Source organism: Micromys minutus (genome assembly GCF_963924665.1).
Source record: "Micromys minutus genome assembly, chromosome: 25".
Classification (NCBI taxonomy): Eukaryota; Metazoa; Chordata; class Mammalia; order Rodentia; family Muridae; genus Micromys; species Micromys minutus.
The window spans coordinates 30,042,169-30,060,850 of NC_137960.1; the positions used below are offsets into that span (position 1 = coordinate 30,042,169).

General features: G+C 38.9%; 1 protein-coding gene across 2 annotated transcripts in view; it reads left to right on the forward strand.

Annotated features, from left to right (window-relative positions):
• Positions 1-4,285: 4,285 nt before the first annotated feature.
• Positions 4,286-18,682, forward strand: part of GOPC (golgi associated PDZ and coiled-coil motif containing) — a 38,662-nt gene continuing 24,265 nt past the window's right edge. For both annotated transcript variants that reach the window (XM_080938285.1, XM_080938286.1), the window contains exon 1: positions 4,286-4,737. In XM_080938285.1, coding sequence (XP_080794411.1) covers positions 4,450-4,737 — 288 coding nt within the window. In that variant the 5' untranslated portion in view covers positions 4,286-4,449. The remainder of the gene's footprint in view (positions 4,738-18,682) is intronic.

An 18,682-nucleotide genomic window follows, 5' to 3' on the forward strand; every position in this document is an offset into this window, starting at 1 on the left:
GAGCCTTCACACATATGGTCACTTGATTTTTGACAAAAGATCTGTAAACATTCCATGGAAAAAAGACAGCCTCTTGAACATATAGTATTGGTTCAACTGGCACTCAGCATGCAGAAGAATGAAAATAGACCCTTTCTTATCTCCTTGTAAAAAGCTCAAGTGCAAGTAGATCAAAGATCTCCACATTAAACCAGGTACACTGAAAGTATTAGAAGAGAAAGTAGAGAAAACCTTAGAACACATAGGCACAGGAGAAATTTTCCTGAACAGAACACCAATGGCTCGTGCCCTAAGGTCAAATATTGACAAATGGGACTTAATGAGGTTGAAAAGTTTCTGTAAGGCTAAGGACACTGTTAAGAAAACAAAACAGCAGGCAACAGATTGGGAAAAGATCTTTACCAACCCCACATCAGATAGAGGCCTAATATCCAAGGTATACAAAGAACTCAAGAAACTAGACACCAGAGAATCAAACACCCCTATTAAAAAATAGGGTACAGAGCTAAACAAAAATTCTCAATTGAAGAGTAACAAATGGCTGAGAAGCATCTAAGGAAGTGTTCAACATCATTAGCCATCAGGGAAATGCAAATCAAAACAACCCTGAGATTCCACCTCACACCAGTCAGAATGGCTAGGATCAAAAACTCAGAGGACAGCAGATACTGGCGAGGATGCTGAGAAAGAGGAACACTCCTCCACTGTTGGTGGGGTTGTAAACTGGTACAACTACTCTGGAAATCAGTCTGGTGGTTCCTCAGAAAATTGGACATAGGACTACCTGAAGACCCAGTTATTCCACTTCTGGATATATACCCCAGAGATGCTCCAATATACAATAAAGACACATGCACTACAATGTTCATAGCAGCCCTATTTATAATAGCCAGAAGCTGGAAAGAACCCAGATGTCTTTCAATAGATGAATGGATACAAAAATTGTGGCACATTTATTACACAATGAAGTACTACTCAACTATCAGAAACAATGACTTTATGAAATTTCTAAGAAAATGGATGCATCTAGAGAATATCATCCTGAGTGAGGTAACCCAGTCACAAAAGAACAGACATAATATGCAGTCACTAATAACTGGATACTAACCACAGAAAGTTCTGAATATTCCAGAAAAAACTCACAGGTTATATGAAGCTCAAGAACAAGAAAGGCAAAAAAAAAAAAAAAAAAAGAAAAGAAAAAAGAAAAAAGAAAAAAAGAAAAAAAATGAAAACCTCAGTTATTCTTAGGAAAAAAATAAATGCATAAGCATCCTTTCAGAGTGTGGAATACCTGGACTTCAAATCATTAGTAATCCAAGAGCTAATACAATAGCTTTCTGGCAATTTTTGGTATTCACAGATCATTATCCTTAATCTATACTCAAGAAGAAATCTGTTTCCATGTTACATTCTATCTGACATGTACTTTGTGCTTATGGTAACTAGTGGGATTTCAATGCATGCTATCAAACCTCTAAATGAATTACATACTGAAAAAATTATTCATATAATGTTATGCCAAAATGTCTTTAAAAATCTGTATATGTATCCCTCTTTTTTTAAAAAAATAAAGTGGTAAGAAAAAAAAGAAAGAAAGCAAATATCATCCTGAGTGAGGTCATTCAGACCCAAAAGTACATCTATGGTACGTACTCACTAGTAAGTGAATATTAGCAAAAGCAAAACAAAAAAAGTACAGAATATTCAAGATACAGTCCACGGAACTCAAAAAGGTCAACAAGCTGAAGGGCTCAAGAGAGGATTCCTCAGTCCCTCTTGGGGGAGGGGGAACAACCACAAAGGGGAGCAAAGGAGGGACCTAGGACAGAAGGAAGCCAGGAGTGGGGAGTAGGGAAAAAAGAAATATAATTTGCACTTGTGTGATTTATCTAAAAGGTGGGATAAATAAATGGGAATTGTATTTTTACATGTTGTTATATTTTTATATGTACACGCCTGGGAAATACTCTCTCAAGAAGCTTTTAGTGCAGAACTGCCAAATATTCATACTAGCAACATGAAGTGGATTCCCTGTTCTTCTATATCCTATAGCTAGCGCTGAAGACTAATAAGAGACCTACACTGAAATGTTCGCTGTGTAGCAGTACTGAAATGCTTAATTTGTCTACAGTGCATTTATAAAAGAGTAATTATACTTTCTGCAGGGTGTTCTGAGAACCAAAGAAATAATTCTATACATAGGCTATTCTTAATTGAAAGCTACTGTTATTGTTTTAAATATGTCCCCATTCTAACATAGTAATTTTTGTTTATTTATTTATGCATTTCATGCTCCTGGGGGTGGGTGGGGAGTATCACTAGAGAAAAGGGCCTGAAGTTTTTGCAAATACTGTATGCAAAAATATAAGACTGGCATGTCTAGCAGTAGGAAGGAAGCTGGAGAGAGCTTAGCAGATAAGAGCATTGGCTGAAGAGTTTTGTTCCCAGGGCTCACAGAGCGGCTAACAGCTCCTATAACTCTAATTCTGGAGGATCTGGTACTCTGTTCTGGCCTTTGTGAGAGCCATGCAGGCATGTGTTACATACACATATACATATACATCTAGGGCAAACACACACACACACCCCTATGCCAAACACCCATTGAGCCTCTTTTTCCACTGTCATGTTCTGTTGTGACTTCCAGAATTGCAAAATCCCAAATCAAAGTGGGTAAAATCTCTACTAGGAAACCCCATGTGCATTTAAAGCCATCACTAAGCATCAAGATAATGAGCACACAGGATGTGGCAACTGCTAAGTAATCTAATAATAGGAAATATATATATAATCTATTTTATTATATATACATGTTTATATATAAAATCAAATACAACCAGCTATTCCAAGAGGATGTTTTATACTACTGTGTACTAAGCCTATGAGACAGTGTCTGACTAAACTCAAGGGAAGAGTTACATCGTTAGTTTTACTTGACTTAGTTTGCTGAAGTCATAATAGTTTTTGCTTGATGGTAACCAGTCTTGCATTGGTGTAACCAGAATGCAAACTAAATCTGTTGTTTCTTAATTCTTATTGGTATTGTTTTGATGAGAGACACACAGTACCATGCAGATTTTGAGTGATGACTTAATAGAAAGGTCTGTCCCAAGAACAACTTCTAAAAGATTTTGGACTAATTTTCCAAATACTCCTGTAGGCGAGACAGGAAGCACAATTTCCACCTGCCTACTCTAATTAGTCTGGCCTCTCCTTTCCCTTACGGACTGTGTACTCTTGGATTAGACAGGGGCGGAGCTGGGAAAGTGGAAGAGATGAGAGGCAGGATACAAAGAAAGCTCTTGCTAATTCTCCCACATGCACTCAACGCTAATATTAAAAGTCGAGAGCCTCACTCGCTTACCAGCTCAGTTTGGATTAGGGTCGTTTCATTAGATTTTATGTCTTCGGTGCCTCAACCGGGATATGTTTTCAATGTTTATGAACGTATGACAATAACAGGGGAATGGGCACTATACTGGTTTATAAAAGGATCACAACATTCTAAGTGGTTGCTTTAGAAATATATGATCTGTGATGTAGTAAGATAAGTGCTGTGCGCCAAGTATTAACACTTTCACTTTACCTTAATTGCCAAGTGAAATAAACTTTGGAAACCCAAGTTCCCAAGCAAGATAATACCACTGAGGTGGGGCAGCTAGTATGTGATAACAGTGTAGGCCTTGAACGCAGGCTTGTCAACCATACAAGAAGAAACCATTGATTCAACAAAACTTGGTCAGCTTCAGCAGCTTCCAGGCGCAGTTTCGGGCAGTTTCTAGCTGGAATGCACCGTCCGGTGTACCAAGAACAGCCAGTGTCCACACCCATCCCGCCTTATGAGCTGGAAATCCGAAGGGAAAACGTGGCTATTGCGCATGCACACACGGCCCTCCCCGCTCCCACCCGAGTCCCTTGAAGCCCCAGCAGCAACTTTCCCAGACGTCTGTGGACCGGTTTCCGCCTACTGTGAAGCCAAACTGGAGGAAGCCAGTCCCCTCTGCGACGTGGAACCTTTCCCTTCCCTTCCTTCGGTCTTCCCAACTTGCAAGTGGCCACCTCACCCGTCCGCTTCGCAGGGTTTTGCCAGTGGTCAAAATGGCCGCAGATGGGCTTGCGGAGGCGGAGGCTTTTCATTGGCCAAGCTCTCACACGACCCCGCCCACTTTCTCCCTCCGGGCTGCGGCCGCTCTGGGCTCCGCTACGCATGCGCGGCGGGGGCGGGCCGCCTTGCGGGCGGGTCTTCCGTGTGTCGCCGTCGCTGCCTCAGCCGCGCTACCTTTGCTGCTCTGGAGCTGCGCTGCCGGCGTTGGCGGCGCGAGGGAAGGGAAGGGACCGGCGGGGCGTGTGTGCTCGCGCGCGAGGGGCGCCGCGGTGCTAGCAGTTCCCCTCGCGCGGGGCGGGCGGCCAAGGTGAGCAGCAGTCGGCGAGGCCCTGGACGGCGCCATGTCGGCGGGCGGCCCATGCCCGGCGGGAGCCGGCGGTGGCCCAGGGGGCGCCTCCTGCCCTGTGGGGGTCTCCCCCGGTGGGGTATCCATGTTTCGGTGGCTTGAGGTGCTGGAGAAGGAGTTCGACAAGGCCTTCGTGGATGTGGATCTGCTTCTGGGCGAGATCGATCCGGACCAGGCAGACATCACTTACGAGGGGCGTCAGAAGATGACCAGCCTTAGCTCCTGCTTTGCGCAGCTTTGCCACAAAGCCCAGACTGTGTCCCAGATCAACCACAAGCTTGAGGTGAGCCTCGAGGGCTGGCAGCAATGGCATTCAAGCCCAGGCTGTCCGAGGGCGTTAGATTCCATTTAACGCACTAGGAAAATGATCCTTAAAAACCTACCCAGTGGACAGCTCAGCTTCGAATGTGATGGACAGTGCTATACGTTTTATACGTGAGTGAAGCAAAGGAGTGGGGAGCGGGCGGGGGAGGAGAAGGATGGAGACCGACGTGTGGGTCTGCAGACGTCCTGTCATCCACCTCCACCATCTCATGCGGTGGGGACATTTGCTAATCACACTACCTGCCTTGTAGGTGTTACTTTAACAGATATTACCAAGATCTTCTGTCGGGGAATACCTCAGTTCTCCTCTTCTGCTTTGATAATGACAAGCTAGACTGATCTATTTTCAGACAGAGGCAGCTCTGATTATTTTCATCCGGTAGCCCACATCAGCGTCCGTGTCTGTACACAGAGACATGCATGAACTTAGGGAACTGTAATGGAATATATATGTTCCTGTCTTCCTTCCTTCTCGGCTTACATCCACACTTGGCAGATATTACTGGCAGCTATGTCTTCAGAGCTCCCTGTCAATCTTCAAATAACTTCTAACACTGAGATGGTATGTGTTTGTACTTTCTAGTATCTCCCAAATTGCAGACCTTTGAGACTATGTAAGGGGAGTGTGATTGTAAACAGAAATTCTAAACCTCCCATTTTGTGTGGAAAATTAAACTAAGGTAGTATTACAAGATTTAGAAATCATGATGTACTAACATTATATGGAAAGCATTTTCGAAATAGACAATTTAAATAGAGAATATAGGTCTTTCATTTTAAGAAGGTTATTAAAAAATGAGCGCCTCTGATGTGTGAAGTTCTCCGTGCCTTAGCTTTCCTAAGAGCTCCTCATTCCTGTTACTGTGATGATAGTTCCCATTTTGTACAGATTCATGTGTGTGCTAGATGGTTTTCTGTCCTTGTTCAGTACTCAGCAGTCTTTCATCAGCCATCAAAAATATTTGCCACTAATATTTGGTTTGCAACTATTTACATATTCAGGATGTTATGATTTCTTTTTGGAAAGAGTGGGATCAAAGTATTTATGTAAAAGCATTAAATGTAGAGAAGGCTGCCTCGGTTTTTTTTTTTTTTTTTTTTTTTTTTTTTTTTTTTTTTTTTTTTTTTTTTTACAATGAATGGTAATTTCTAGAAGCTGAGTTTTCAGGTAGTTAAATTGCATTTGGTGGCTTTTAAAATTGTATTTTAGCTTTAAAGACCAAAGATTCAGAGTAGTTTTTGCCAAATAACTTACATACTATCTACATATTTAACCATATACTAGAAATAAATGGCTTTTAAAACATAAAAAAGTTTTAACTTGTTTTAAAAATGACCTAAGGAAGCTAAACAATAGTATTTTCTGACAGTAGTAATAAAGTCTGATTTTGGGAGAATAAAAGGATTATTTTCCTATGAATAGAAGGTACTTGGGTTTTTAAATTTTAAATATTTTAAAAGAATATTTTTCTATTAGACTATGTATGTAATGACTTATGTGTCAGTTTTTATACATTAAACATCTTATATAGTTTTTGTAGAAAAACCTACTGCTGTGAAAAGATTTATGACTAGTCACAACTTTGAAAACAGACCGTGTGTGCCATATATGGCATCAGGGATGTTCTGTAAACCGTTGACAACCTACTGAGTGTCTCCGTATTGAAATCTTATAAGAGACTGGTGCTTTCTACTCTGTTAGTTTGTCTCAATGAGCAAGTGAACTAGGCCTTCTGACTGCTCTTTGAGGGTGTTGAAGTAACACATGATGCTGCTTACCATTTGTGTAACAAATGTATACCAAGTTTAGTGGTTTTGGAGATTAGTACTTAAACCATTTTATAATCAAATGATTTTATGTTCTCAAGACATAGATAAATCCAGTGCGGGTAATTTGTATTTGTCATCCCAATACTTAGGTGGTGGAGACAGGAGGATCAGAAGTTTAAGGCCAGTCTGGGCCTCATAAAACCCTGTCTCAAGAAAAAAGAAATAAATGGATGAAACAAAAACTCAGACAAATGGAACGTCTGTACCCTTCCAAAATGCCACTTCTACCCTGTCCTTCTGTTTTTAGGTATTCTATGTCAAATTGATTTAGTGGTTGGGAAAGCTGCTTTTTTCTTTTCTTTCTGGAAGGGGAGTTAGGAAGGACGGGGTTGGTGTGGGTGAGTGGTAGGCCAGCCAGGAACACTTGGTGGGGCCATGGGAGAGAGAAAGGGGTCAGGGAGGGAAGAGACTCAGAGAAAATACAAGCAAGACAACATTTATACTGAAGAAAAAAGAAATCATTAGTTTCCTTTTAAATTAAATATAAATGTCATCCACGTAGCAGCTTTTTGCCATAAGTTATATTTGGCAAGAGATGTATATACAGGACTACCATTGAAGAAAAAATCAGAATGTTTTGAGGTGGCACTATTTCAAAATGAATCTCTCAAACTTTGACCTGCCTGAAAACTCCTGCTATGGTGAAACACTTGGTTGAGGCTCAGCTATAGTCACCTATAAAATAAGAGTAACAATGACAATAATAGCCATAGAGGAACAAAGGCCATGAGCCAGTGCCTTAAATAACTCACCTCTGCTTTGGAATGCATGCTCTGTTTGTTTGCTCCTTTTAAGAAATATTAGCAAAACAATATACCTAGGCTGCACATGGTGGTCCTTGCCTGTAACCCCAACACTGTGGAAGTACAGATGGGGAGGCTATCAAAGGCACCTCAGCTATACATCCAATTCAGGGCCATCCTGGGCTACATGACACCCTGCTTCCAAAAAAAAAAAAAAAAAAAAAAAATACACCTGCTATTACATGTATTTCTTCCACAGTAGCTGAACTAATTAATGTACCTTTGAAGTGAGACATTTATTGTTCAAATTATTTCTAGGGAAGTTTTAGGCCTTGATCAGAAGTTATGTTGATATTAAACTAATGATATACTTGTTTTTGTGCAGCTCTAGTTTTGTACTGTTTTAGTTATTTGTTGGTTGGTTGGGTGTGTGTGTGTGTGTGTGTGTGTGTGTGTGTGTGAGATTATTGTTTTAGAACTTGAAACTAAGAAAGTTGTAAATATTAATATATATTAATTTGGTAGGAATAGACAATAAATATTTAAATTTCAATTTGTAGTCTTGTTGTGGTAAATATAAAAATGGTTCTATTGTTACTGCTCCTCCCACCGTGTTCTCAAGTAGCAGCTCCAGTGCCGAAGCACAATCCCCTAAGCGGTTATTTCCCAAGCCTGGTACCCACACATCTCAGTTCCATGGGCCTGGTAAAAATATGACTCCACAGTCATTAACTTATCAAACAGATTTATATGTTAAATTCTTAATCTACAATCCCTCTACACAATAAGCTTACAACCAGTTGACAAAGATATAAACTGCCCACCTGGATAAGATAAATTGACCCATAGAAACCCTTAGAAATAATCATAACAACCTTATCCATCTAGAGATGCGCTGAGAGAAATATCCGCATCTGCTTCCATGTTGCCTCCTCTCGAATCTCCCGCTTTCTCCTCCTCCGCTGTCTTAGACTTTTCCCCGCCTACCTTTTCTTCTCATCCAATGATAGGTTCGACCTGCTTTGTTGTATAATGACATCATCCTACATAGTCTGTGCTGGCTCCTTGGGATTCTCCTGCTTGGCCTACCAAGTATTATGATGGCAGCCATGTAACCACTTTGTTAATGTTGATACCATTTTAAATTTAAAATAGTTTTTCCAAAATCAAATAAAATGAGCAGAACAACATGATTTTCTTTGTTTTTCAAATCTTTTAACATCTAGTTTAATAGGTAGTACTTGGATTCTTACATCTATTTTTATGTTCAGTTTTATTGTGATAGCATTTTGTTGGTAGGAAAAAAAATCTGACCTGCAGCTTGAAAGGGAGGAGGAGTATTCTGATAGCCTCATCAGGCAACTGTCAGCATTCTCTGGTGGTAAAAGTTGACAAGAACCGAGGAGGCAGATGCCAGCAGATCTCTTGAGTTCCAGGCCATTAAAGAGGTGATAAGAGATGACTGTAGACATGAGATAGTTTCTTAAAGGTTGACTAATGAATCTAAATCACTAAGATGAACTATTCCTACAATGGGTTCATCTTTAAATTGTTTTAATTTTAGTATACAAAATACTGAGATTCATCATGACATTTTCATACATATTTATCTTTGTACTTTTTTCCTCTGTTGCCTGCATCTCTGTACTTATTTCTGTCTTCCTGCATCCTCCTCCACTGTTTTGTTAATAAATATTAGTCTGTCTAGCAGGTTGTGTAGCTCTTTATCCGGGGATGATTATGTAATATCATGCATGGATCAGTTTTGAAATGGTTTAATGATTTTTTTCTCAAGCTTTTGATGCATCTTACAGAATTTTTAAGTATTACATTGGTTAGCATTTCCCATGCCATCAAGAATAGGTTTGGGGAAGTCATCAAGCTCTTGGATTTGCAGTTGTCACTTAAAAACTCCAGCTCCATCTTCAGTAACACATGCTGTCATGTTTATTCTCAGGAATGTATCTACCACATTTTAATCTAAATACTGGTTTGTCCCTTTTTTATATTTTATTTTTGAGACAGGGTCTCACTGTGCAGTGCAGGCCATCCTTTAATTCATGGTCTTCCTGTCTTAGCCCTGGATGCTGGGAATGGATGTGCATCACCACACTCCGCTGCTTGGTCCTTCTCCCAAGTAAAGTTGCTTCTCAAGGGGAAAAATGTCCAGTTTTTAGTGAAACAGTTGCCTAGGTGCTTTTTCTTTGAGATAGATAGCGTGTGTTGGCTTATAGTGGATATGCTTTTCTTCTGTCTTATCACATAGGTTCAAAAGACATGTACTCACAGATGGAAACTTGTAAGAATTAGTGATTTTTTTTTTTTTTTTAATTCGTGAAGAGGAAGCTGACTGGCTACGGTGCAGAGCATAGCAAGTGCAGGTGCAGTCTGTGCCCTTGTGGCCCTGTGCTCATGTGCACTCACCAGAACATTTGCATGTTAGTGCAAACATCAGCCTAGCAGAAAAGCAAGCAACGTTTTATTACCACGAAAGTGGCTTGCACCTGTGAAAGTGTCCCATGGGACGCGATCGGGAACTGGAGCTTTAGCAATGGCTGAAACTCTCTGAAGGAAAAAGGAAAAATCGTTACGCATTTCTACCCCACTGGGTCTTTTAATTTCTTTTATATGTTTTTAATTACATATAATATATGTGCAATATACATAAATAATAATAATAATGTGTTAAAATTATTTTATAGGAGCCTTGGTCATTTTACCTTGTGTGTGTGTGTGTGTGTGTATATATATATATATATATATAGAGAGAGAGAGAGAGAGAGAGAGAGAGGAAGAGAGAGAGAGAGAGGAAGAGAGAGAGGGGAAGAGAGAGAGAGGAAGAGAGAGAGAGAGGAAGAGAGAGAGAGGGGAAGAGAGAGAGAGAGGAAGAGAGAGAGGGGTAGAGAGAGAGAGAGGAAGAGAGAGAGGAAGAGAGAGAGGGGTAGAGAGAGAGAGAGGAAGAGAGAGAGAGAGGGAGAGAGAGAGAGGAAGAGAGAGAGAGAGAGAGAGAGAGAGAGAGAGAGAAAGAGAGAGAGAGTTAGCAATGCCTCTCAGAAGATTCTCTAGGACTTACATTTAGAAAATAATGCCTGGCACTAATTAGCATACATTTCATTCTTTTAGGTCCGTTCTGTGCACCAGGCCTCTATAACCTTTGCTGAGGCAAAAGGCATGCTTTTATCCACTGGGGTGTGTGTGTGTGTGTGTGTGTGTGTGTGTGTGTGTGTGTGTGTGTGTGTGTGTATTCAGATTCCTGTCCTGTGAATTCTGTGGATGTGTGATGATATGGAAGACTAGAAATAAAAAATATTTTTTTCCTATCTAGACAGCAAAACAATTTGGGAAGAAATTGTGACTAATGAAGTTAGTGGTCATTATGATTGTATAGAAAAATATCTATACTGACTAGATAAAATTTTTTTGTGAAACTTACTACATGAGCACTGTTTGGAGGTTGATGTGACATAGGAAGGTCTTATTTTCTGCTTTGAAAAATGACAGGTTTGACCATTTGATGTGTTTTCAGTGTATGGTATTATATAGCCTTGTGTTTTAGAAAGGGATTCCTTGGTTCTTTATAATTTTGAAGAGTAGGAAAGAGCATAGGAAAAAGAAAGAAAATAGAGGAAGATCTTTTATATAAAGAGTGAGATAAATGATCATCTGAATAAGGAAAAGGGAATAGAACAAAATACGCCTACCAATTACATTGTCCCTTTGGCTCTTGCCACAAGTGAAAAGGCCCGTGGAGAATGATTGGGCTTCTGTCAGATAGATTACATTCCTTTATATAAGAATTGCATGGTACATACTTTTAAAAGTACTTTTCAGCTAGCAGACAACGATATATAGGATGGCTGTGAATTGTTTAGTGGGAGATGCAGATAATAGATAAATGTTTTCTTACTGTTTGAGATATGAGTATTAAATAACAGTACATTGTAATAAGTTTGTGTGTATAGTATGTGTGAGTGTGTGTTGTTTCTGTGTGTGCGTATCTGTGGGTGTATGTGCAAGTGTATGCAGGTGTTTGTGAACATGAAGGACAGAGGTCAAGGTTGGGTGTCTTAGTTGCTATCCACTTTTATTTTTTGACACAGGGTCTCTCACCAAACCTGGTGCTCACTGATTCAGTTAGGCTGGTCAGAGCTGCCAAACTGCAGAGATCCTGATTCTACTCCTCTAGCACTAGAATTATGGGCTCATCTTACAAAGGTTAAGAATTTTATTGGGGGGAAAAAGAATTATATCGGTAAGAAATTAATTGTCTTTAAAAAGATTTTGCTAATTGGTTATCAAGTATCAAATAGTCAGCCATGAAAACATACATATAAGTAAAAATGTACAGGTTTTATTTAGAAAGAAAGAAGTGTGTGTGTGTGCACGTGTGTGCATGTGCAATACAACAGTTAATGAGAAAAGATATGAATTTGAAAGAGAGGACAGCAAAGGGAGAAATGGTGTAATTATATCATAATCTCAAAAATAGGAGCGAAACAGTTTTTCATGTATGAATGTTTTTGCCTATAAGTATGTAGGTGCAACATGTGTATGCCTAGTGTTTACACAGGTCAGAAAACGGCATCCAGTCCTCTGGAACTAGAATTAAAAACTATTGTGAGCCTCCATATGAGGGCTGAGAACCTAGTCCTCTGAAAGAGCAGCCAGTGCTCTTAACCACTGAGCCATTTCTCTAGCCCCAGGAATTGTCTTGATAGAATAGGTTAGAAGACTAAGATGGGGAATGGAACAGTAATGACTCACTCAGTGAATGCTGACAGTAATGGTACAGTGCTCTGAAGGTCAAATGCCTCTCTATATCTCCTTCCGTTTCTGGAAGTATATCATTTTTACTTTGTGTAGTATATTTTAGAATTTTTAATGTATTTTATGATTGGCATGTAATTATACTAATTTATAAGCATTATCTTGATACATTTATTGTGGTAAGAACGTTTAAAAACTGCTTTTCTGGCTATTTTGAAGCATACATATTATTGTTAACCCCAGGTATCAACCGTACAATAGAGGACCAGAATGTATTCTTCCCTTCCACCTTGTATCTGTAACTGATCTTTACCAACTCCTGCCTTTTCAAACCCCATACCTCCAGTAACCACTTGATCCTCTGCTTCTATGAAAACAACTTAAGGTGCCACATTTAGGTGAGATCATGTAATATTCAGCTTTCTGTGTCTGGCTTATTTCACTAGCATCATATCCTCCATGTCATTTCACGTGGTGGTCTTTTATTTCTGGATTCTATCCCATCCTGTCCATATACACTGTTGTGTGTGTGTGCACATACCATATTTTCTTTGTTCTTTTACCCATTAATAGGTACCTAGGCTGGTTTCTTATCTTACCTATAACAAAGTGGTGCCACAGTAAGCACAAGATTCCATATATCTCTTTGATGTACTGATTTTATTTTCATCTATCCCTAAATTGTGAGATTTCTGGCAGTTGTTTCTTCGGTGTTTTGGCTTCTTGTTTGCTTGAAGAAACTATCTGATGTCTTCTATTATGGCTACACTATTTAGGTTTTTTTTTTTTTTTTCTTCATATTTTTGCTAGTGTTTTTCTTGGCTTGATTCCTTTGATGGTCAGCATTTTAACAGGGTGATTGATACTTGTAGATTTGATTTGTATGTTAAACATTTTTAATATAACTGATTCTAAATATTTTATGAAATGTCTACTCATGTTTTGTCCATTTTTAACTGGGTTGTTTGTTGTTGAGTAGTCCTAGTTCTTGTGTGTTTTGGATACTTTCTCCCTATCAGACACATAGTTTGCAAATATATTCCTCCACATTGTAACCTGTGTCTCTGGTTGTTGTGTTTTGTTTTGCTGTTTCTAGTGTGTTACAGTTCCTTTATCTGCTTTTGGTTTTGCCTTTTGTATTGTTGTGAAGAGGCACCATGACCAAGGCAACTTACAGAAGAGTGTATTACAATGTACTGACTCTTGACAAAAGCTGGCAAGAATACATAGTGGGTAGGGACAGACTTCTTCAATAAATGGTACAGGAAGAGGGAACGAACATGTGAGAGAATGACATTAGGCTTGTTTTTCTGACCGTACGCCCCACTCTCACCACCACCTCCACCCCAAATCAGCTCCAAGTGGGTAAAGATCTCAGTGCAAGATGTAAAACTATGAGAAGGAAGCACTGTGGAGAAGCTTGGGACATTGGCCTTGAGTTGCCTCCTGGTTCCATTCCTTTGCTAAATCTGATGATCCAAGGACCACCTTTGAGGACCACTGTCTTAGAAAATTTTTCCTGGGGTTGATTTAATGGCCCTCAATGGGTTCTAGGGAATGTCTGTAAATGAACCTTTTGGGTCAGATGTAAGAAAATGAAGAGGAAAAAAAGTCTTCCAAAGAGAATCTATATGTAATATAATTTCTAATTGATTTGGGATTTGGTTGTTTTTGTTTGTTTGTTTTTGAGGCAGTCTTAATATGTACATCTGGCTATCCTAGAACTCACTGTGTAGACCACCAGGCTAGCCTCAAGCTTGATTTTCTCTGCCTCCAGAGTGCTGGGATTTAAGTTGTAAGCCACCACAACCTGTGTTCTTTGTCTTTAAAATACTTTTGGGGTGTTAATTAAAGCTGAAGGTTGAAATCAGCTGCTGTTGTTGTTTTGTTTGTTTAAAAAAAAAAACCCTCAACAAAACTCTATAAACTGCTGTTTTTGATACCTGCTTTTTTGTTTTGTAAAAGTATGGTAAACTTCAGAAAAATAAAATGTCAGTGTTGAGTTAAAAAAAAAAAAACAATAGATTAAGTATAATGTAGTAATTCCCATAAATTACTTTAATCTCAACTATTGATTACCTTAAACTCAAAAACCTACTGTATGCATATTTAGATTTCTGTTTCTTTACTAAAAGTGAGCTTTTATTCATTCATACCCTCTCTTCTTCTTTCCCTTCCCCTTCCCTTTCCCCTTCCCCTTTCCCCTTCCCCTTCCCCTCCCCTCCCCTTCCCCTCTTTGACCCAAGTAAACAGTATAAAAAATAGTTAAGTAGTTAATTCTCAGTAGTTTACTGTTTGTTCAGAATAAAAGTTAAAGTGTAACCGAGGAGGTATTAGCAAGTGATGGCTGCTGGGAAAGGGAGGGTCAGTTTCTCCAGTGATTCAGTCTGAGCAGCTACAATCCATGCATGCTTCCCATGGATGGCCCTACACTCAGGTGCATTCTGGCAAAGTCCAGGAGACTTGATGGATTGGGATAGATGGATGGGTGGGTGGATGGATGGGTGGAAGGAAGGAGGAAGTATGGATGGATGGATGGATGGATGGATGGATGGATGGATGGATGGATGGGTGTATGGAGGAAGTATTGATGGATGGGTGGATGGCTTAAGGAAGGAAGGAACAAACAAATGAGGAGGGGAGGGGATGATGGAGGATGGCAGAGGGATTGTACTCAAGTAACACACACAGTTGAATCAGATCTGTGGAATATCATTTCACTCTGAATAAAGTAGTAACACACAAGGAGAACTTATGCTGTACTGTTTCTTTTGTAAATATCTTTAAATGAAATTTTTCTAAATAAAAGGTTTCATATTTATTTTAGAGGGGACAAATATATGGTCTACAACAATGAAAACAGAACCTCAAGCAATTTTTTTTTAATAGTTAAACTAGTTTCAAGTTTTTTTTTTTTTTTTTTTTTTTTTTTTTTGGCTGTTTGTCTTTGAGCTGTTTAAATCCTGATTCCCATTTCCTTAACTATAAAAAAAAAGTTATGTATGATAAGTAGAGATAATGTACATGCCTGCCATATGGTAGGTAGATACGTGGTTTGTGGGAGTGTGGTTATTATTGGCACACTAGCCACATACTGTAGTGACAGGCAGTTTTCTCTGCTTGGTGCTGATACTTCCACAGTGCTGCCCTGGAAATCAGACTTGGATGCTGGAATACCATTCAGCCACTGACCACCTAAGTAATCTTAGGAAATATGCAGCTTTGATTATATTGCCTAAATAACTAAATTTTAAATAACCTAAAGTTTGTCAGTGACTGAATTTTCTTAGGGAGAATGCTTATATTTTAGGCAAGAAGGAAGTTACTAAATATTATAGAATTTAGAGTAAATTTGAAGCAGTCAGTCCCAAGATATAAAATAGCACCTCAGATTTTGATACCTGCATCTTCTATTTTTTATTTTATGTGTATGGTTGTTTTGACTGCTTGTATGTCTGTGAACCAGGAGAGCATAGGATCCCCTGGAACTGAGTTACAGGTGGTTGTGAGTCATCTTGTAGGTGCTGGTCATTGAACCTGGGTCCTCTAGAAGAATTGCCAGTGCTCTGAATCACTGAGACATCTCTCTAGCCCCAGTATTTTTTTTTAAGATTTATCTATTTATTTATTTTATGTGAGTACACTTTCTCTGTCTTCAGACACTCCAGAAGCGGGCAACGGATCCCACTGTAGATGGTTGTGAGCCACCATGTGGTTGCTGGGATTTGAACTCAGGACCTCTGGAAGAGCAGTTGGTGCTCTTAACCACTGAGCCATCTCTCCAGCCCTAGCTCCAGTATTTTTATGTTTATCAAAATGTGGGGAAATTACTTCATTTAACTGAACCCATGTAATAACACAGCTTTCACATCTAATACTCATCACAGCTCTATTTTGTTTGTCCTTCTTGGAGGTAATTAGATCTAGTTTTCACTTGAATCTCTTTATTAATAACATAAATTTTGCATGTATTAATGCATCATGCTATTTGTGGATTAAAAGAGAAAACGTACATAACTAGACTACATATGCCTGCCTAATGAAATACATGGTATACACATGTTCTTACTAGAAAGGCTGGAAAATATCAGTTGCAACTTCTAGTTTACAAGAAATGTAAAGAATGAAAAACTGCATTAGAAGACATTGCAAAAGAAAAAGTCAAAGCAGAAAGAAAGGCAACAGTAAGAAATGAGATTTAAAAAATGTTATAGATTAATATAGCTGAATTTAAACTTTCTTGTGTTATACTGGGCTTGATACAATCTCCATATATTTCACAGAGTACATATATTAGGAAAGTATATATTCTTTTTAAAATTATTTCAAAAATCATAGAATCTTCTAGGGTTTTTTGTTTTGTGTTTTGTTTTACTGAGGTCTTTCTAGACAAAGCTTACTTGTACTTTAATAAAACAGGCTTCAAAGTGTACTGGACAGTGTCTAATGGAATGTGGCTTTAGATTTTTATAATTTTTTTCTTTGGTGGGTAATTTGTTGAGTAAAGTCTACAAACCATCTTTATGGTACTGGTAAGTTTTTTCTTCCTGTAGTTTTTCTGTTAAAGACTTATCAAGGGTATAGAGACTGTCACTTAGGGCTGGTGGTGGAGCACTAGTCTAAAACATACAGGGCCAAGTGTGATCCCCAGTGCTGAACCTGTTACATACTCATGTAGGCAACAATGAAAACGGAATACTGTTCTATTTCATATATTACATGTATTTATATAAGGATTCAGTTGCTGCTACTATTATAACTAGTGTGATGTGGCTATTGTCTGTGCTTGAAATGTGTCTTGTTCTGATTTAGCTATGCTTTGCAGATATCTACATAAAGAACCTGATGATATATAAGCAAACTCAAAAAAAAAAACCACATGGTCATCTTACTAGATGCTGAGAAAGCATTTGACAAAATTCAACACCCCTTCATGTTAAAAGTCTTGGAAAGAACAGGAATCCAAAGCCCATACCTAAACATAATAAAAGCAATATACAGCAAACCAACAGCCAACATCAAACTTAATGGCGGGAAACTTGAAGCAATCCCGCTAAAATCAGGGACTCGACAAGGCTGCCCACTCTCCCCCTACCTATTCAGCATAGTACTGGAAGTCCTGGCCAGAGAAGTTAGACAGCAAAAGGAAATCAAAGGGATACAAATTGGAAAGGAAGAAGTAAAAATATCACTATTTGCAGATGACATGTTAGTGTACTTAAGTGACCCCAAAAATTCTACCAGAGAACTTCTAAAGCTGATAAACAAGTTCAGCAAGGTGGCTGGATATAAAATTAACTCAAACAAATCAGTAGCGTTCCTCTACTCAAAGGACAAACATGCGGAGAAAGAAATTAGGGAAAAGATACCCTTCACAATAGTCACAAACAATATGAAATACCTTGGTATGACGCTAACTAAGACAAGAACTTCAAACCTCTGAAGAAGAAAATGGAGGAAGATCTCAGAAGATGGAAAGATCTCCCATGCTCATGAATTGGAAGGATCAACATTGTAAAAATGGCCATCTTACCAAAAGCAATCTACAGATTCAATGCAATCCCCATCAGAATTCCAACCCAATTCTTCATAGAGTTGGAAAGAGCAATGTGCAATTTTATCTGGAATAACAAAAGACCTAGAATAGCGAAATCCATCCTCAACAAGAAAACATCTGTGGGAATCACCATCCCTGACCTCAAGCTATATTACAAGACAATTGTGTTAAAAACTGCATGGTACTGGTACAGAGATAGGCACGTGGATCAATGGAATAGAATAGAAGATCCAGAAATGAACCCTCACATATATGATCACTTGATTTTTGACAAAAGAGCTATAAACATTCAGTGGAAAAAGGACAGCCTATTCAACAAATGGTGTTGGTCCAGCTGGCACTCAGCATGCAGAAGAATGAAAATAGACCCTTTCTCATCTTCTTGTACAAAGCTCAAGTGCAAGTGGATCAAAGATCTCCACATTAAACCAGGTACACTGAAATTATTAGAAGAGAAAGTAGGGAAAACCTTAGAACACATAGGCACAGGAGAAATTTTCCTGAACAGAACACCAATGGCTCGTGCCCTAAGGTCAAATATTGACAAATGGGACTTAATGAGGTTGAAAAGTTTCTGTAAGGCTAAGGACACTGTTAAGAAAACAAAACAGCAGGCAACAGATTGGGAAAAGATCTTTACCAACCCCACATCAGATAGAGGCCTAATATCCAAGGTATACAAAGAACTCAAGAAACTAGACACCAGAGAATCAAACACCCCTATTAAAAAATAGGGTACAGAGCTAAACAAAAATTCTCAATTGAAGAGTAACAAATGGCTGAGAAGCATCTAAGGAAGTACTCGACATCATTAGCCATCAGGAAAATGCAAATCAAAACAACCCTGAGATTCCACCTCATACCAACCAGAATGGCTAAGATCAAAAATTCAGATGACAAGAGATGCTGCCAAGGATGTGGAGAAAGAGGAACACTTCTCCACTGTTGGTGGGGTTGTAAACTGATACAACCACTCTGGAAATCAGTCTGACGATTCCTCAGAAAAT